The sequence below is a fragment of the Schistocerca americana genome, chromosome 3 (assembly GCF_021461395.2).
Source record: "Schistocerca americana isolate TAMUIC-IGC-003095 chromosome 3, iqSchAmer2.1, whole genome shotgun sequence".
Lineage (NCBI taxonomy): Eukaryota > Metazoa > Arthropoda > Insecta > Orthoptera > Acrididae > Schistocerca > Schistocerca americana.
In genome coordinates this window covers 410,991,625-411,013,489 of record NC_060121.1, presented here as the reverse complement: position 1 = coordinate 411,013,489, position 21,865 = coordinate 410,991,625, and the positions used below count along the sequence as shown (strand labels likewise).

The 21,865-nt window shown below is 38.4% G+C and overlaps 1 protein-coding gene across 5 annotated transcripts in view; it reads left to right on the top strand.

Moving 5' to 3' along the window:
* The window catches only part of LOC124605906 (uncharacterized protein C7orf26 homolog), a 42,660-nt gene that overhangs the window by 10,415 nt on the left and 10,380 nt on the right, over positions 1-21,865 (top strand). For all 5 annotated transcript variants that reach the window (XM_047137853.1, XM_047137855.1, XM_047137854.1 and 2 more), the window contains exons 3-5: positions 5,508-5,723; positions 5,936-6,104; positions 15,130-15,298. In XM_047137853.1, coding sequence (XP_046993809.1) covers positions 5,508-5,723; positions 5,936-6,104; positions 15,130-15,298 — 554 coding nt within the window. The remainder of the gene's footprint in view (positions 1-5,507; positions 5,724-5,935; positions 6,105-15,129; positions 15,299-21,865) is intronic.

The window sequence follows — 21,865 nt, the reverse complement described above, 5'->3', positions numbered from 1 at the left end:
TGTACATAAAATGCTGGAGCAACCAAAATTGTGGTGCCACCCATCTGCTTTGATCTGTGCTATAAATGTGTTGTGTTGTTTGATGCCTTGGTAGTGTGGCCTATTTGAAATGGATTGTGTTTGCAGAGGATGTGTTGGAGTATGTGGTGGTGCTTTCTAGTGTGGGATGTCTATGTTTCTAAATAGTTCATGAGCGCTGTTCGTGATTCATTGGCCTTTTTGAGTGCTGATTGTGAGAATAATGTTGGAAGGGTTTGTTAGTGTGGTATTTTGACGTTGGCAGCTATGCGCAATAAACTCATTTTTGCGTTTGGAATTATTAGTGCGGGTGCTGTTTATGGTTGGAGATTCACTTTACTATCATTTATTTTTTTGGTAGTTATGGGCATGAAAACGAAATTCATGAATAGGTCCCTGCATGCTGCAGTGGGTGATGACATGTTGACCACGACTAAATTCCTGCAGTTATTTTGTCCAGTGACCAGTACATATGATGCTGTCAGCACGATAACATATGGCTTTTTATCTGTAGGGGTTCCTGGTTTGAGAAGTCGTGGATGGCCATTAGAGAGTTGGTTTGATGACATATTGTTTTTGCTGTCACTAGATTCGTTGGTTAGTAAGTACTTTTTATTTTTTTGTTATAGTACATATGGTTTGTGTATTTATGTGCATAATTCTGTTTTTCTTGTTGTCGAAATTGGTGTTAGTGCAGTTCTTTTGGGTTGCTTTGTTAGTTATTGATAATTATGATGGATTGTGATTTATGGGTATCATAGAGTTTGTTTTACTTATATTGTCGAGTTTAGGTTTTTGATATTAGTTATAGGGGCTCTGTTTTAGTTATAAAGGTTAACTGATATTTCTGTTACTGGGTTGTGGTGCTGTGTGTGTGTGTGTGTGTGTGTGTGTGTGTGTGTGTGTGTGTGTGTGTGTGTGTGTGTGTTTCATGACATTGTGGACTGCATTTAAGCTATATAGGTTAAGAGAAATTTCTGCATTTTTAGTTGCTTCTGCAACGGTGTTCTAACCTGATTTGTTTACCATGGGGGAACGGTACTCTCTCTTATTAATTTATTTGATCTGTGTCTCTCAGTTGCCATCAATACTATTTCTCTGAATTCAAACGACACTTGTTTTGTGATTACTAGATTAGGAGGAGTGGAGACTTTCTCTTAGGAAGGTGTCAATGAATTTTTATCTTTTTTTTTTTTAAATTTTTTTTTTATAGGTACATTTTGCATATTTGTTTTTTGTGGATGTGGCTGTTATGGTATTCAGTCATCTTACAACAATCTTTTGGTCACTATACTCTGTATGCGTCATGATGCTCCGTATTTACATTTGTTGCTAAGAGGTCAAATATGTTTTCGCACCGAGCGAGGTGGCGCAGTGGTTAGACACTGGACTTGCATTCGGGAGGACGACGGTTCAATCCCGCGTCTGGCCATCCTGATTTAGGTTTTCCGTGATTTCCCTAAATCGCTCCAGGCAAATGCCGGGATGGTTCCTTTCAAAGGGCATGGCCGACTTCCTTCCCCGTCCTTCCCTAATCCGATGAGACCGATGACCTCGCTGTCTGGTCTCCTTCCCCCAAAAACCACCACCACCACCACCACCATGTTTTCGCAACCATTTACAGTTTGAATGGGCTCCTGACTAACTGTTGAAAATAATTTTCAAATAAAGCATTCAGGATGATTTCTGACAGCATTTTATGCCTACCACTGACTTGGAATGTATATTTTCAGCAACATAATGGCAGTAGATTGACGTTACCACCAACTGTAATTCTATGAGTGAGTTACCTCTTTGAGACTCAAGTTTTGAATTGTTTAGCTACTGTATCATCATAGTCAGGGGTCATTAAAAGAAACTATTTATTAATTTATTCTAGTTGTCAAGTATAACCGGTACTCACGCTAAATCACAGGAACTATTTATTTCATTTTCACTGCAAGGTAAACTGCTTGTGAAAGCAATGAACACTCCATGACCAACTGTATTTAATCTATACTTCCTGAATACAGTTAGGTCCAGATTTCTGTACCTATAACGATTTGAGCTTCTGTTCTTTCTGTTAGTGCTTGGAGCTCTAGTCCTTTGCCAATTCAGCTGCAACAATTCATAACTACAATACTAATTGTAGCTAGGTCTCCTCTTATCCTGTCTTTGCAGTGCACCCTTTCAGCCAGACACCCTTTCTGTAGTCTCCCAAGATACACTAAAAAAACCACCTAGTCCACTCCCTACAGCATCCACTACCCATGTAACTGCTTCCTTTGTTTAGTGGACGCCTGAATTATTAAGCAGAACCTGAAAACCCACCATCCTGTGGTGCAATTCAAGAAATCTGCAACCTTCATGGTTGCAGAATCATTTGAGCTTCTGCTTCATACTGTCCTTTTGGCTCTGTTCCAGAAGTCTCCACACAGTCCTATCGATGATGCTACAGATGGTGTGCTCCAATTCATCTCACTAACAAGTCTGGCAGTCCTTGCCACTGCAGCTAGCTGACCGAAACCAAAGAGTCTCTCTTCCAATCCAAAGCTATACACATTGTTAGTACCGACAGGAGCCAATATCTGCAGTTGGCTGCACCCTGTGCTCTTCATGGCATATAGAAGCACCCTTTGCACATCTTGAATGACTCCTGCGAATGTGTACACAGAGTGCACTTTGGCTACCTTTCTCTGCTTGGCAGCCATATCACCAGGGAAACCGATTATGCATGTAAAATTGGAGCTTCCACCTACCGGTAATTCCATGGTCTGTGACTGCCCAGATCTTGCAGACCAAGAGGCTTTCCCTGAAACAGGGCAAGTGACTGCATCGGGCTTAGGATTACCAGACATGCATTACTCATGGAACACATGGTTCATACATGTCAACAACACTGTTTTCCTTCTGGAAACCAACGTGTGAAGATTGAAATGAACACCTCTGCTTTTGCTTTGTTACTATCAGTTTCAGTTCTTGTGTCAGCCATGTGTACCTGGACACCCTTTATGTATGGCCAGAATTGCCATGGGTTTTATGAGAAGACTTTCAATAAGATTCTACTGCGGTGTTCATCAAAGGCTTCATGCATCGCCTTTTGGATGCCCAAACACGTTTCCTTTAGCTTTTCTCTAGGATCCATATGCTTTGTGATACATTTTTTTTTTATTTTTTTTTTATTTTTTTTTTTTTTTTTTTTTTAAAGTTTCTTATCGTTGAGGTGGAGGGTGGCAGGAGGGGTGCTTCAGTCATGAACTGTTCTACTAGGTACATGTGTATCCAGTGTTTGGTCTTCTAAATATGAGCCACAATTCTTCTATATGCTCTTGTACAGAATTAATGTTTCAAGTTGCTCCTTGAGATGTGACACTGTTGCCATTATGTAGTTTACTGAACCTTTCTACATGTTTTGATTGACTATTGTACTTTGGTAAAGATTGTTGTTACTGCCACTTTATGATCACTGATACCATTTTTAATATGGAAGGAAATGAAGCCCTCATGCTTCTTGACAGAGCGTAGGGGGAACGATGTGGGAGACCCGCACTGCCGTACTAGGCAAGGTCGTAATGGAGGTGGTTTGCCGTTGCCTTCTTCCAACCGTAATGGTGATGAATGATGATGATGAAGACGACACAACAACTCCCAGTCATCTCTGGGCAGGTGAAAATTCCTGATCCTGCCAGGATTCGAACACGGGACCCTGTGCCCAGGAAGTGAGGATGCTACCGCGAAACCACAAGCTGTGGACTATTTTAAATATGGAAATCGTAAATAAAAGTCATGACTATTTGTTGCCGTTAGATCTAATAGATTTCCATCATGAGTAGTCTTGCAGTCTGTTCCAGGAAGTTTTCAGATAGGACATTTAGTATTGCTTTGCAGGGTGTGTTCTCACTCTCACCACTTACATGACTGAAACAATCCCTTTCAGTTCTTGGGTGATTAAAGTCTCCTCCAATTGTGACAGTATGGTTGGAGAACATATTTACTAACAAACTGAGATTTGTTGTAAGTGTGTAGTAATCTAAGGGTCAATCTGGTGATTGATAGAAAGATGCAGTTATAAATTTATGCATGCGCTTTATACTGTCTCCTACCCAAAAAAATCCTATACACGATGATGTTGACTGCTGAAGCTGATGTCTTGAAGAACTGCGGTGAGCTCTTGCACACTATAAAGACCTCAGCCTGAGGGTGCTGCTCTGCTGAGAGGGAAGTGTGGTTTCCTGGAGTCCCTCCCATTGGTTGTTGCAGATAGTGGCGAGCCCTCACTAATGTCTGTCTGTACTGCCAACTTTGGTGTGGCACTGCAATCGCTATATGATACCACACTTTTTCAGCTAATTCTTTTTTTATTTAGTATTTTAAGTCAAAACTATACTACAATTTTCTTTATGTGTGAGGAAATGGTGTGGGCGTGCACAGATATGCACACTTCCATGGGAGATTTTCAGTATCCTTTTACTATATTGGTCAGCAACCAGTTTCCCTATTACCATTGGCTAATAGTCTTCCAAGTCTCTAATATGTGTACATGGACCATTGTCTCATAAAAATTGCTAATGAGTAAAGACTTTATTCTCACTAAGCATTTGTTCATAACGTGCAGGGGCATTGATAATCATGCCACTAAGTGCCCTGAAACTAATGTCATCATCATCATCATCATCATCATCATCATCATCATCCAGTATCACTAACTTTTCATCTGTTTTATTTATATTGTAATTAATGGAAATTCATAACTTTATATTTTTTAATGAAATTTATGCTCTTCAGCACTGTGTGCACTGTTAAGAAATTCTGTGGCAGATTAATATTGTGTCTCAGGCTAAGACTCAAATCTGGAAAGTTTGCTTCCACAGGGAGTGTTCTCTCTGACTGAGCTACACAGGCACTGCTCACAATCTGCCCTCACAGCTCTAGTCTGCTCCATACTAGTCTTCACAGAAGTTCTCCTGCACAAGTTACAGACCCCCCCAGCCATATCTCCCTAGTATCCCAGGAATGATAATCCAAGGAGGTGTGCAGGAGAGCTTGTGTGAAGTTTGGAATGTAGGGGAGAGATTTGGAGGCAGTAAAGACGTGAGGATGGGTCATTAGTCTTGCAGAGTAGCTCAGTCTGTAAGAGCATTTGCTATGAAAGGCAAGGTTTTTTGTCCCTTTCCTTATACAGTTTTAATGTGCCAGGAAGTGTGACATATTTTTTATTTCTTGTATTCTTTAAGACAAAGCAGTTGTGTTGATCACAATTTGTGTGTATGGATCCAAGTTTCCACGCACTACGAAGTCAGCTAATTTTCTGTTACAGCTTAGACATTTTATTTCTTGAATATTTGATATGCAATCTTCTCAAGTTTTCACTCTGCTTAAAAATACAGTCCAAATACAGCTTTAAATGTGATCAGAGACAGTCACCAGAACTGTTGTGTATTAATCTTCTTTCAACCCTGCCAGTTGTAAAATTGCCAGCTAAAATGTTTTGTGTTGTGTTTTCCACACAGAAGCTGACCTGCATCCAAGAACTACAGCTGTTGGAAGTATTGTGTGATTATTTCTCATTTCGAGGAGTCAACAATGATTCAACATGTAACACTGTTTTCATGTCCTTATTCCCTCCGACAAATATGGAGAGATGTCGATTTCTGGCCAAACTTGTGTCTATGGCAATTTCAACAAAAAATACTCCTGTACTAAGTGCAACAGGCATATGGATGCAGGTAAAAATGAAAATTTGATAATATGTTAGTACTGATTTACATTTTAGGAAACCAATTACTACACTGATGAGTTGCATGTATATAAACAGTATTTTACGCTGTAAATTTTTTTATGTGCAATATTATAGTGAAATCTTCAGTTAACAACAATTTATCCATTGTTGCACAGTTGTTTTATTTTGCTTACTTTATTCTCAATTCCTTTTTTATAGCAACTTGGATGCACTTCTAAAGTCAGTATGGAGCTCGTGCGGGGACTGGTGAAAGATTATTTTGTGCTGGTCCCAAAAGCAGTAAGTGTGCTACAAGATTTGCCCCAGCTGGCGCCACACTTTACAGCCAATTTTCTGACAGCTGTAGCAGATATGTATGGCTCCGAAGGTATGTAGTTGAATCATGAGATGTAACAAGTTTTTATTTGCAGAAAGTAAGAAGTATTTTGCTCCATTTGTTCTGTTTCTCATTTTAAATCAACTTGGTAAGTATTTGTACATATTTACAACTGTTGATCTAAAAAGTCAAAATTTTCATTACAAAATTGTTTGTTGTTACTATTAAGATATACAGATAAACAAAATATATTGTAAATCCTGGCCTATGATTTATGTTCAAATTTGAGAGAGGAATACAGATGGTTTTCAGTGGAAGTTGGGTAACATGGATTGCTGCCAGTAACAGTCACAGAAGAGGAGGAGAGGGCAAACAGAAACAATGTAAAAATGGTGATAAGAAAGACTGGTTGTAAGAGAATGAAGAGGGAGTTAGGGAATAGGAAGCATGTGGCCACAGATGGTTAGTAATGTGGGATTCTACCAAGAACATGGCAGGAAACGATGTGATGAAGGGTTAATTCCCACCACGTGTACTGTCCAGATGCTTGGGTAGGGTTGAAACTGGCACCAATATTGAAACAGATGTTGAATACATTGTTGTCATACTGTGTAACATGTTCAAAACAGATTTTTGGTTAAACTCAGTTAGATGGCGGCCATTCATACACGTGTTTTGCTGTCATACTCACGTAGAATACTGCACAGTAATTTTAGCCTATCTTACACACCATATCCACTTCAGTAATGTAGTAGGAAATACTGCATCTGGACTCCCATTAGGATGTGGTGGGTGGGTTTATGGGTCTAGTCTTCTAACTGAGGACTCCACAAGGAAATAGCTTGTATAGTGCAAGATTGAGAGTGTATTTGTGTGATGATGAAATACTACTTTGGGGAACAAAGATATGGTTTTGGGTGAAATATACCTCATCCCAGTGTGTGGCAATAGAAGATCTCCTTGTGATGGAGTATTTTGTTTGCCTGGGTGGTAAGGGGAGAAGTTGTCAGCGTCTGTTTCCCAGTGGTAATGATATTGTTGATGTCTCAATGGGAATGGCACTGGGCACTTGATTCTGGACTTGCTGGACAGTATATTGTCTGTCTTTAAAGGCTTTCGTAAGCTCATTTGTATAGATAAATGGAGCTTCCCACTGCAGATTTGGTGCATGCAGTTCCCAACACTGTAAGAGAGGGACTTTGTAGGCCTAATGTTGAATGCTTGGCAACTATCAAAATAGAGGCTCTGTTGATAGGTGTTTTTAATATTGACTTGTTTCCATACAGCTATTGGTGTGTTAAGGATCATCATTCAAAGAGATAGGTCTTTGGGCTGAGAAAGATAATTTAAAATGTAATTGGCAGAACGTGTTGAGATTCTGGACAAAACAGAAGAAACTACCACTCACGAAGATGTTATCCATGAATTTGAACCAGAAAAGAGGTTTAAGATTTTGAATGCATAGGGAGGATTCATTTAAATGATACATAACAGATTCATATACAACAGTGATAGACATGGCTGCTTGGAAATTGTGTGGAATTTATTATCCTTTACAGAAGGAATCATTATGGGTTTGAATGCATTTGGCCAACCAAATTTTACAAAAGGCATTGGGTTTGGTGTTGCATCTCTTTTTCAAATATTTTGTTCCACAGCAGCAAGGCCTTATGCATGGGGGATCCTAGTATACAGTGATGCAGCACATGTAATGAAAAGCAAGGCATCTGATAATAATGCTTTGGAAAGTAGTCTGTTAAATTTTGAGCATACACATACACAATTTCATTTTTCTTCATTAATAATTTGGCCACTTATCTTACAGCCATCCCCAGCGTGAACCTTGAGCTGCCTTACATGTCCCACATGTTGACACTCTAATGTGAGGCAGCACCATAGATGGCGATCAATATACCTTGCAGATACAGACAGGGTCCTTGTGACAAGTGGAGAAAGTGATTGGATAGTCATGTTCTAACTCGATGTATCACACTACAATGTATTCTCTCAAATTTAATTATAGCATGGCCTGTATTCTATGCCTTTTCTCATCTGCTAATCAGATCTCCATTACTTCCATAAATACTTGAGTTCCAAAACAGTAAGATGGAACCTACAATTTTCACATCACTATTATCCGTAGAGTGGCCCTTATGTGTGCAGTGTTCCATTTTTGCTGAATAATCTGATAGTTGCAAGTCAGTGTGCTGTTGGTGTTTGATGTGTCTCCAATGAACCGTTCATGTTGCTTGCCATTCTTTAGTAGCCATTAGATTAGTCTTTGTAGCTTTTAGATTAGTTTTCAGACATCTCATCAGAAAGTCAATTTAGTTTCAGAAGGTTTGCCATTGTGGCATACAAAGAAAGAAAAATTCCTCAAATGTCAAAGTGGATAGCTGTGTGTTATATCTATTGGAAATCACTTTCATTTCAGGGTAATGACCTAAAACCTTCAACTTCTAAACTTTTTCAGCAAAAACTAGAGAATTCATCAGTCATCTGTAATTTTGGGTGAATAACGTCATTGTGATTTCATGTCAGTTTCATCTCTTGACTCTGATTTAAAACTGAAAAATTAATTTTTTTTCGTTCTTTTTTCTGTCACAACTTTTTTCAAACTTGTCACTTAATTTCTTTGACATTAATTTGGCTGCTGTGTCTGAAGTTCATCATAAGCATCTGTTGGCCATAGACAAGGTAAGACAGTGCTGCAATAGCTGCATGTTGTCCCTCTGGTTTCAAAAGGTGGAAAAATCTTCAATTCCTCTCTTGAGACATTCTCAGTTGGGAGTTGCAAATGTGCTGCAATAGTTTAAGTTGGCTGTTGTAGAGATTTCACATCATTTTAAGTAGAGCCATCAAGCATGCTGCGAAATGTCCATAATACACTTTTTCACTTTTTTGTGCGCACAGAGCTTCAGAAACAGGACCACAGCATGTTGTAAAACTCTTTTATGTATTCATATTTGCTATGTCTTCTGAAAAGTTTCAAACCCAAAGTTGTGTGTAGCTTCATAGACTTATTGAATAAATTTATTTCATTTCATTACACGAACTAGTCTCTTTTATGAAGTGCACTTCATCAAATGCTTGTCCAGAAACAATTATTTTGGATGACTTTGAGCATCCAGCACCATTTCGTAAAGCATTACTTTTTTACACATTGCATTTGGCTAATGATATCTATTGTCTAGTTTTTTCAAGATATCAAATTGTACAGTTAGCACCACTTGTAGTTGACAAATTTAAAGTATGTTTGCACATAAAAAGTGTGATGGTAACTGGGCATTACATCATGTTATATTGGCATTTTTACTGCTTTGGAAAATTTTGATATTTCTATGATCTTATCCACCACGTGTGTAATCATCATCATCATCATCATCATCATCGTCAGCAGCAGCAGCACTTATATCTTGCTCATCTTCCAACTGAATTGAACTACTGAATGACACTCAAAATACTATAAACACATTCACAAAATTGCTTTCCTTACCAGTTGCTGTTGCAATGACTCTCTGTGGGTATAAACTAAATATCTGCGAATTCCATATAGCATTGTGTCTATACGATTGCAGGTATGAGTTCCAGAAAGTCATCAACACGCTAATGATTGTCTGTTGAGAATAACCTCAATCTAGTGGGCTATAATGTCAAAAATCCGTTTTTTGACATACCCACAACTATTCACATATATTTCCCTCCTTGCAATAATAATGTATTCTGAAACTTGTTCCTGGTGATAATCATTTACTTTCTTGGTAAGTGTCCTTTGGTTAGTAACTTCTACACCATAATCTGATATTTTTGAATTGTTCATCATTTAAATAAAAAAAAGTGGGTCTTACAGCACCAGTGAGATCATAGAATGGATGAAAAATACAAGATCATTGACAAATGTATTGTGAAACATTCTTAGAGATGCATCATTATTTGTGACAATTTTAAATATCCCTGTGTCAATTGCTTAGCATAAGAATGACATAATCAAAGAGATGGTTACCCATGATTTCATTTTAACTACTCAGAAAGTTCTACGTTGAATTAGAACGTTGAATTGTACCCACTGATCCATCCAAACGTGATTCGTGACCTGACCTCACAGTTTTGCTTCTACCATTATCTCATTTCCTACCTTCCAAACTTCAGAGAAGGTCTCATCCATGTCTTGCAGGGCTAGCACTCCTGGAAGAAAGGATATTATGGAGACAGGGATTAGCCATTACCTGGAGGTTGTTTCCAGATTTAATATTCATTCTGCTCCAAAGTAAGGGCTGACTTGAAATTTCCTGGCGGATTAAAACAGTGTGCTAGACTGGGACTAGAACTTTTTGCATGCGAGTGCTCTACCTGTGGAGCTATCCAAGCACTTGCCCACAAAAGGCAAAGGTTCCAGTTTCGAGTCATAGGACCTTTGTCTTTTGAGTGCAAGTGCTCTACTTATGGAGCTATCCAAACACTGGCCCACAAAAGGCAAAGGTCTGTGGTTCAAGTGTCAGTCTGGCACACAATTGTAGTCTGCCAGGAAGTTTCAAGCCATGGTGTACCGTTTCTGAGTGATAAAACTCAGTTTGTCATAAGCATCCATTGATCATAGACAAGGTATGACAGTGCTACAATAGCTTTATGTTGTCCCTCTGGTTTTGAAATGTGGAAAAATCTTCAATTCCTCTCTTGACACATTCTCAGTTACAAGTTGCAAATGTGCTGCAATGGTTTAAGTTGGCTGTTGTAGAGATTTCACATCATTTTAAGCATGCTCATTGTTTTAGGAAATATTGGACTTAATGTCTGTTGATGTTAAAAACCACTGTGTTCTTACATTGTTCATTCATTTTGTAGCACTGGAAACACAAGAAAATTGGTTTATTATATCAACAGAATCCACAGAGTTAGCAACTTCGGTACATCTGAGAAAGTAGTTGTTGTTGTAGATGTGTGTCTGTCAGCTATACTTGTATTATTGCCCAGTTAAGTCCATTGAACCTAATCCATTAGACCTACATGTCTGCAGGGACAGGTGGGGAGGGAAGGAGGCGGTCTTGACAAGTGCAAATCTAGTTGAGTTGGAGAGTGTCAGTAGAGTAGCGTAACTGGTTAGACTATTAGCCTATGAGCATTTTATGTTACATTTGTTACCCTTTAAACTAAGTAGAGCTGTTCTCATTCTCAGGGATGGTTTCAACACCACACTGCTTTATTAGGTAGGTCTGTTAGTTTCAACACTACACTGTGTTATTAGGTATGGTCATATTCGATTTAGTATATCCCAGCCTTCCCCCAACCTTTAAACTGACTTATCCACCCAATTAAACAAGGACCTACAGTTTAATACAAACTCTGAACTAAAGTACAACTGGTCATTTTTCATATTAACAAGTCATTGGCAGAGGAGAAAGTGTTAAAAGTCAGAAAAAACTAGGATGAAATGGAGACAGAAGCACATGGTGTTGGATTTGCAGTCTGACACTTATCCACTGAGTCGCCAAGAAACACTTCTGCATAAAGTATTTGTACATTATTTACATAACCAAACACTGGCTATATGGGGGAGAATTCTGATTGAGTATAGTCAGAAATTTATTTGAATAATGCTCATATGAGTGCAGCAAACTGACCAGTATGTTCCTTATCACCTAAGCTTTGAAAAGGTACACTACACCCTTGACTACCTCCCTTCGTGCCCTGAGCTGAGGTCCATCATATTCTTCCCCTCCAAAATTATTTTCTGTTTTCTACCATATCCTGCATCAAAATCCCTCATCATGCAACTCCTGCTCGCTGTCCAGTATTCCACTATCCCAACTTTCCACTCTACTCCTCTCCTTCTTCCCGCTATATTCCCTGTCCCACTTCCGCACCCTCTCTTCCTTCCCTCTCTCTGTCCCTACCTTTGCACACCTCACCTCTCCCCTCTCCCTCTATCTGCTCCCCTCCCCTGCCCTGCCCTGCCATGCCATTCCCTGTCCCACATACCCCAAGATTTTAAAATTTTTATGCAGATAGTGGCCTCTTTTCTATGTTGTTAAGGAGCAGATTTAAATGTTTTAGAGGATGGTTAATTTCCCATTTTTAGCGTTCTGTACCTCAGTTGCTAAAAACAGAATCTTGTAGGATCACTTTGTTGTCCATCTGTTAAAACTCCTTTTTCACAAGAATTGTCTAAAATTTGTGTCAAGTACTGTGGTCTACAGTTCTTTGCCAACGTAAAGAAGTTTAAGCTTTTAAGTCAATACAATCAAAGTTACTGTAATTTATGTCACGTATTTTGATATTTGCAAACTCGCACATCAAAACTTGTAGATGAACTGTCTAAATACATAATTCTGTTTGTGCACAACCCTCAGAGCATGAGTCCTACTTACACTACTCCAGTTTTTTTTATATGTATGTAAGTATTCAACCAGCCACTTGTATGTGAGGAAGGATTTTGTTGTTTGTATCTAGTGAACCTTCAATTAATGAAGCAATATTTTACATTAAGCATTTCATAATTTTATTTGACTGCGAAGATTTGTACGTGAGCGTGTAGGATGACATGCTCACAATTACATTTTTTGTCCTTTGTTTTAGTATACTTATCAGTTCTTTTAAATTGAAAATTATTTTAAATGTTTTCAGTAAGGTCACTGATAACCATGACATTGAGTTCATCATCCATCCCCCTTCCATCTCTCCTCCTCACCTTGTCTCTGCCCTTCCCTCCCTCTCAATTATGTCTCCCCTCCCCCTTTCCCTGCCCCCTAATTAATACCTGTCATCCCAGAGTACTACTACTGCTCATAAGTTGGCAGACAGTGGCCCCAAGGCTTGAGAGTGTTTTTTCTTCCTCTTCCCCTGATAGTAAAAAACTGTGTTTTTTATGACAGAAATGTAGTTAGTTTTAGTAGCGTCCCCTTTTTGAACTGCACTCTTCATCCACCATTCCTCTAATGAATAGATTCCATCCTTGTAGTATGGTTTTGAAGTTAGAGGTTGCCAAATCTTGTAAGCACGGTGCCTATCCCAACAACTCCCACTGCTAAATGCTCCATTTTTCTCATAGTCAATAGAAACTTATTACTATGAATTTGTCCTGCATTGGTCCAGAAGACCTGCATATTATTCATCAGTTAGTTTTTTACTCTTTGCAAGGTAATCAATTAGAAAATTATTGCATCTCAGAACCATAACCTTCCTAGCATTTGAAATGTACTTCCCTTTCTTGACTGCAGAGCCATTGGCTTCTGTCCATTGCTTTGATTGCTGTTTTTTTTTTTTTTTGTGGTGTGAGTTGGAGGACCTGCATCTCATTATCTTCAGTGCCAGATTGGCTCGGAGAATCAATGGGAATCTTTTAAAAATATTTCCAAGACATGAGATAGCCATTTTGGCATTTAGGTTTTGTTGACGTTCACCAAAGGCGGCATAATATTTCATGAAAATCTCTCAGCTGATTCATCTTGTGATTTGTACATTATTGTTTTTTTCTTGTATGCCTATGGCATTAGTTATACTCTTTTAATTACTAAAATCCAGTACCATGATTTTATGTTTTCATCTGTATTTGTAGTTGAGGACGTTCTCTGTTGTGAATCATCATAAAGATAAAAACTGCTTCATTTAAATTCACCCACCACTTTCTTAAATGTTTAAAACAGATAAATTTACACTTGTAATAAACCTTCCAAATCATATAAGGTACTTCTTTTCAGTTGATCCAATTGAAAGAAACTATAGGACTTGAAAAATTCATAGAAATGTGACTGTTGGTCAGTATTGTATTTGACCTTCTGCTTATTGCACAACACACACCAACATAACACACTGAAGTTTTCAGTATTTTAAACTAGACTGTATAGAGCATTGATTTATCAATTAGAGGAAACTATAAGTGATGAGTTGTTTTTTTGTGTTTGTGGCTATATGTTACACATAATAAAATAAAACTGTGATTTTGATTTAAAATTCTGGCAGCACTGAAGGCATATGAGTTTTTATCCTGAGGTCATCCTTAAAGAAGATTTTTGAGTATGCATTTTTAAGTGCCTCTAAGAATCTGTTTATCTAAAGAATGAAAAATTTGATACAAATTCCATTTTTAAAATAAGAGCGTTGTCACATTCCTTGCATATATGTCTAAAGATATGTAAAGCAATTCTTTTTGTTGTATGACTGCTAAGTTAATTACCAGTGATAACTGCATGAGCTGCCCGTTGGGAACCTTTTACAAGCTCCCGGCTGACATTTGTTTAATTTACAGGTTACCTAGAAATGTCTGTTTCGGATTCTTTGGCTGACAGCTATGTGATTGATAATCTAACTTTTGCTCACATGTTTGACTGGACTACTCCATTGGTCATGGTGTAGGAAATTCTTTGAGAATGTCAGCCAGTCATACTGGCCAAACGAGAGATTATCAATAACCAAATAGCAGGCATGCACAAAAGAGAAAGCAAACTTGCTATCTTTTGGAATAAGTGGAGCGAGAGTACAAACGATCTCCTTCACTACTAAATTATTTGCATTCTGCCAGAACTTTCCTTGCTAAGATTATCAGTCAAACAGCCATTGTGTGAAACAGATGGCATCAGGCAATATGTCAAGAAATGGCTGAAAAAGTCTTGGTGGCTACAATTGTTTGATGGTCTTTCTTTTGTTTCAACAGTGTGTGTGACCAGCATTATTAGAGATTTACACTCTAACTGATAATGGACTGTTACTGAGCTCATCTCTGATAAATTCATTTGTTTCCTAACAGAACCCTGTGTGTTGTAAATAATTTTCTTGTGATGCCCCATAATTAAAGAAAATTAAATTCGTTGGACAGGGTTTGGATAATCTGATGAGATTCTAAATGAAATTACAAGTTTTGTTGTGCCTGATCTCATGCTTATGTGAAACTATTAAAATGTAAGAATTAGTTTTTAAGTGCTTTAATAGAAGTAGATCACTAGCATGAACCACATACAGAACTTTCTTCCATGTTACCACAAAGTAATTAAAGTGAAGAGCAGATTTTTGCATTGTTATGTTTGGCAGTACAGTGTTTGTTGGGTGTTGACAGCTTTTAGTGTATTGTGGTGTTTTATTTTAGATAAGAAGAATGTTACAAATCCTCCACCAAATGCTCTTTTGGAAATTATTACGCGGTGGATTGCTGAAAATCCTACTCTGTGTGCAGCTGCTTTAAATGCGGCACCAATGGTTGTTACTTCAGTTGGGGCTCATTCAACACCTGTAACACCGTTTGCTGGTCTTTTCAAGTAAGTCATCTCTTTTTTTGTGCTTAAAAGTTTTCACACCATGGAAGTTCCTTTAGTATTGAGCACATTTATTCTTTAAAATAAACGAGATTGCTGCCATGTAGATCATACTTCTAATGCTTAAAGTCAGACAAAATGTCACTTGGAAATATTTTGTGAGCTCATTTTTATTTTTTTAAACTTAAAATATTCTATAAGATTTCATAAACTTAATAATGTACTGAATAAGGTGAAATGTCATGTCTTCATTCTAATTTTACAGATATAAAATTACAGGATATCTATTGAGACAAGACAATTAATATTTTTTACACATGTTGTTGGGAATTTGTGGAAGAGTTATATGTTTTTGGCATGAATGGCTAGTATAGATTTAGTTACATGATCTTCCACCAGGACTGACTTGCCAAATGTTCATTTCCATCTCTTGAAACAGTATACAAATGAGCTGTCATTTCTGATACAGTTTCCATAATTATTCTGAGTTGGTATCCATTTTTTGTCTTCATCTCGGACCTCATAAGCACATAGAGGAGAGTATTTAGAAATACATGGTCTAAAATGCTGATACAGAGTTAGAATATCCATAATTCAGCACAACTTGGGTACTAGAATATACATAATTCAGCACAACTTGGGTACCTGTAGATGCACATCTTCAACAAAAATGTTAATCACTGTATTATAGAGGCTGGGGTTAACATACTGGTGTGGTTCCTGTGGTGCAGAGTAGACTGGGTTGATGCCTATTGGACCATCAAAGACACTAGTGAAACATTATTAACAAAGTAAACTGTTATTGTGCAAAAATACACAGTTGTCTTGACTCTCAGCCACCTGTGGCAGTGGGTTAGGAATGATGTACACCACGCCAGGAACGTGTCAATACTAGTGCAAAGTGTGCCGTTGCGACCTGCAGAGAGGGTGGTGGAAGCATTGATGTCAGTTGCCTGTGGCATCACAGGGCCTCTGACAATGCTGTGTGGGTGATAGGTTCTGCTCCAGCCACAGTTGCTAGTTATTCCAGAAAGTGGGTGACCAAGGCTCACTGATTTTACCATAGACTGCATGCAGGAGAAACACGACTCCTGCCTCTACATGAAGCTGTGCGGAGTCACACTTTGGCCGGCTGACACTTGCAGCATCAAAGTCTGCCCACAGGAACAGAAGTGGACAGTTGCAGTTGCGTGCACCCACGTTGACAGGTAACAGTCAGCTCACTGGACCAACTGGTTAAGCCACCACAAGGCCCACTCTGAAGATGGCGCCCATAGCTCCCCATCAGTCTTGATTCAGTTGGTGGCACTGCAGCTCATGGCAGCTGTTTTCCCGATGAGGGACTTGCTGCTCCATCAAAGATTGTGGATGGCTAGATGAGCAAGGGATAGTCCATCATAGGTTCATCCTCCATGATGGATGGCTGTGAACTGAGTAGATCCCTACACTGAAGCAGGAGTGATAGATGTGCAGGACTGATATGTTTGCTTTGCTACTGTGAGGTGGCAGTGACATCACTTGGCCAGCTGTTCTTGTCTGGTCAGCTCATCTGGCTGCTCTGGTTACAGCTGGAAGGTGTCTCCACACTTCCTGTCAGTGACAGTGACGGCCACATTTTGCAGAGTCAGTGTAGTGAATAGTTACTCTTGCATTTGATTTAAGCTTTCTTACTCCACTCTGTGTAGTTATCATAGTGATGATATGCCTCTCTCCATATTATGTCATTCTGCTGCATCTGGTCAGCTCATCTGGCTGCTCTGGTTACAGCTGAAAGGTGTCTCCACACTTCCTGTCAGTGACAGTGACGGCCACATTTTGCAGAGTCAGTGTAGTGAATAGTTACTCTTGCATTTGATTTAAGCTTTCTTACTCCACTCTGTGTAGTTATCATAGTGATGATATGCCTCTCTCCATATTATGTCATTCTGCTGCATTGGTACCTTGGACACCCAGCTCTTACAGTGCACAGAAATTAAGTCTGACTTGTGACCATATTACATGCTACACCAGCAGTCCTCCCTTGATGGCATTCCCTGTTCTTTGCTTGCCTCTAGCACAACCAGGGGAAGGTTTCAAAATTTTACTCAACTGTGCAAAGCATATTATTCGGTGGTGCATAATTACCCCTTTCTTTCACAAATCCACCTCAGATTTGTCTCAAGGTATCTCCTTAAAAAGCCTTGACAATTATTTACAAATCTAAAGTTTACATTATTCATTGCATTTCCTTTTTTCTAGTGAGGCTCATACCTTGAAGTTCCTTAGCTCAATGCCTGTCTCAGATTCCTCAGGGCTTAGTTCACTGAGCAACATATCCTAGGAGTATTTATTTTTTTCTAAGTCAGTACTTACAGTCTAGAACAATTATTCTCCTGTAACATAGCCCACACACAACCCATTTTACAATCTCTCTCTCTCTCTCCTCACTTAATTTGCAGTCCATTACTCTCACTTAATTTGTAATCCATTACTTTCACTCTCTTTTAATTACTCTTTATTTCTACTGATAAACCCATCAACTTCTCTGTTTCCCCACCTAGACAAGACACCATTAAATCATGACACAGAAAGACATCTTGATGTTGAAAGACATTGTGATTCAGAAAGAAAAAGTAGCATCAGCTCCCTGTGATGTCTCAGGGCCACTGGGCACTCTGTGCGGGTATCATCGTCCATTCTGGCCACAGCTGTTACCAGCTCCAGATAGTAGGTGACCAGGACATACCTGATCATACTATAAGCTGCATGCAGGAGAAGCACTTCCAGCTCTCTATGAAGTGCATGGGGTTGTGCAGAGTCATGCTGTGTCCAGCCACCAGGAACACAGCTATGATATTTCATGTTTTCTCAGTGTTGATTGATTAATAATGAGCTTCTGGATGTTCAGCTGAATTGTTGTTTCCATTTTCTGCACAATATTTTGACAACCAACCCAGCAGTCTTCTTCAGGTGCTGCAAGTTTTGTTGTTGTGTGTAGACTCTGACTACTTCAACCAGACTGTGAGCTATTTTTGGTCTCAAACTGCTGTTTATCGCTAAGTTTGATTCCCAATGTCCTCTGCACTCCTTGATGCTCTTAGAGAGCACACATTGACATTCTGTGAAATGCAAATTTCCGTAGCATTTTCTAATCTGATGGACATGATGGCCGGCAAGATTTTAATAAATTGAGAGCCAGATCCTAAGAGTTATTTAAATTGAAACCTCTATCCCTGTTTATTAGGTTTTCTTTTCTTCTTTATTTCGATACACTCTTTAACCCTTTTGCTGATTTGGGCATGTATACATATCCTACCACGCTGTTCTCCAGGTGCTGTGAATGTGGGTAGGTACACCACTTGGGTTTTCCTATGGTGGTATGTCAGTGTGCATCTTGAGCCACTGACCGCTCACTACTGCAGCTGAGTTACTTCCATACCTTGGTGAATAAAAAAGTTATTAATATTATTTATTATACAACACATATGCCTCCTTACATGCTATCATTTACAAAAAACGTCGTTCTGACATGTTAAATTGTTTGTGAGATGTGACAATTGTTGTGACCACATGATTCGCGATGCACAGTGACATGAAAGGGCACATCACATACAGGCGTCCTTTGGATGTAAAACGAAATAATGTAAGAACAAAACAAGATACCCTGCTTTCAATTTTAAATAAAATTTCAATATCTTATCGACATTCCATTCACTGCAATGTATCAGCTAAAATCAATCCATTTTATACAATATGTTTTTACAACTGTAGAATCTTTAAAATTTTGCACAGTGTTTAACTTAACCTGACACAGCACAGTAACTATGGGCATATAACAAAAACAGGGTGTATATGTTCTGGGACTACCAGTAAATCTGGGGAAAAACTGGGAATTTTGTCATCCTCAAGAAAATCGGGGAAAAACCCAGGAATTTTTTAGAATGCCAGGAATTTTTCATTGTTTCAGTTTTCGGTTAAATTTTTGTGTAATAAGAACTGATACTCTAACAAAGAATTTTACATTAGCCTGCTAGTGCAGCAATAAAATGTAGACGAGATAAAAACACCAAAATTAAAAGTTAAATTGCAAAGAAATGTGTGATTTACAACAACAAATCACTGTGCACTCATAAGCATCTACCAACAGCTAAATGTGTCGAATGCTTTAGGAGGAAAACTATTCAGTGCCTTGTAATAATTAACTGCCTTTAATGAGCATGATCTCATAACCGTTTTACTTTAGTTTCATTTAATCAGTTGCCAGCAGGCTCATGTGCGTGCGCAGAGCTGAAGTCGCATATAAGCAGTGCCTTCTCCTGCTTGTGGCTTCTTGAAGTGTGGCTCTTGGCTGTATAAGCAGTAGCAGTAGCAGCCAGATGCTAGCCGGGGGGGGGGGGGGGGGGGGGGGGGGGGGAATTGTCATGCCCAAGCTGCCAGATTCGTGCACGTGCAGAGCAGTCTGTGTTGTAGTGGGGGAGGGGAGGGGTTAGTCTCTGCCTGACCTATGTTTATGTTTTGTGATTTTGTTTATAGCTCTCACATCAAATGAAAACAAAACAGATTTCTGTGGCTAGGAGTTGCTGGGTGAATTAAAACACATTCACATACAGAAGGCTAAAATATGTATTAGTTTCAGGTTTTTGTTTTATTTTATTTCCACATTATTGGCAATCAAGCATTAATTGTCATGCAGAACAGTGAAGTTATTTTTGTTGATTTTCTAAAGAAATTTGGCTTTCATTAATCTTTTCCACGGAGCCAGCCAATTTATTTGAAACACGGTGTTTCATTTCACACTGTTGTCTAGTTTCAACTCTTCACTGAATCTCAAGTGCATGCTTTCATCTTGTGGCATATGTGGCATAATGCAATAATAAAGAACCAAAAGTGAGATAATACAGTACTTGTACTCAAAGAAAATTAGCATCCTGCAAACCACATTGAAAGTCTTAATACCAGGTAGGGACCTACCTTAGTGTGAACCTGGACATATGAAAGTGCACTTTAAGCTGAATTATGCATTTTAGGGTGGTTTACGAAATTCTTTTATGACATAATGTAAGATCACTTGAAGATGACTAAGCAGGCAAATTTGGTCAGTAGTATTGAATAAAATTTTTTGTTTCAAATATATTGACAGCTTTAGCAGAACTTTACAAGTCTGCCTTCTGTGAAACACAATGTTTTTTGATCACAAGACATGTTTCCACATTTGTCTGGTACCTCCTCTCGGGTTGACTTTATTTCTTAATTTGTGTTGTTTACATCTTAGATTTGTAGAACGCCATTCTTCAGCAATTTATTGACTGTCAGCACACTGTATTTTATCATTGTAACTCCCCACAAGCCTTTATATTTACTCCTGGAGTAGAATATAAACTGCTAGTTACACAGTTTCTTTTCCTGACAGTTAACATTGTTAATTTTTTGTACCATTTGAAAAAGTCCTGAAAAGCTTGTCCTTAGTTCTGACACACATAAACATCTGTTTTTATTTTTGCAATGAATTTATGTTCCTTCTTAATACCTTTTTGCAGTGCAGTGTGGATGTAAACCTGTTTGTAAATGCTGTGGAGCAGTAATGCTGAGTACGAATTTTAAAAAAAATTGTTAAAGTCACCAGATCGCATTATATTAGGGAACTTTGAGTTGCAGACTGTAGTCTTGAAATGAATATTATCCCAAGGACTGCTTTCTGATTTTGCATTCCTTTTGTGGATGGAATATGATAAAACAATTGCCGTCCCCAAGTACCACAATTCCATATGTCCCCACCAAACAACATGCATCAGTGCTGCACATGGTCATGTGATGCACAGAATTCCGAAACGAAATGCAATGAAAGGTGTATGAGCAGAGCAGACACCAGCAAGGGCTTCCTACGTCATCATATCTGCACATGCTCAGTAATGCCTATTTTCTGGGGCTCTCTGTCAACTGTTCAGCAGAAACTATTTCTAACAGGTTGCAGGAAGTTATTTGAATGATGGTTTGAGAAGTGTTACTTTCAAAGTTAATTTCCTTTTACACAAGATGAATTATGTTATGTGTATGAATGTGTGATGAATTTCTTAAATCACAGAGCATTTGACTCTCACTCAAAACTTAAGACTTAGCGAACAAGCCACTTAAAAAAATTTTGAGTTCAGAAGACCAGCCATTTATGTCATTATTTAAAATTTTACTGGCACATTTCTGTTTAATGTATTTTAAATTTTTTTCACGTAGTAGTTCTCTTAAAAACGGATGGTAAGCATTTCATAATAGCTAGCAAGTTTGCATCGACAGAACTGGTACCATTGTATCTGACCGTCTGTTGGATATAATACCCAATAAATCGAGTTCAAAATGAGATATCATTCTGCTCTCAATTTTAAGTAAAATTACGGTATGTTATCTACATTTCATTTGCTTCAATGTATCAGCTAAAATCAACCACACGCAAAGTTTACACTATACGTTTTTACCTCTGTGAACTCTAAAATTTTGTGCAATGTTTTACTTAATTTGATACAGCACAGTAAGTATGATGGATAATGAAAAGAAATTCAGTTCTTTATTGAGTAAAGATATCAGACTATAGGATGAGCA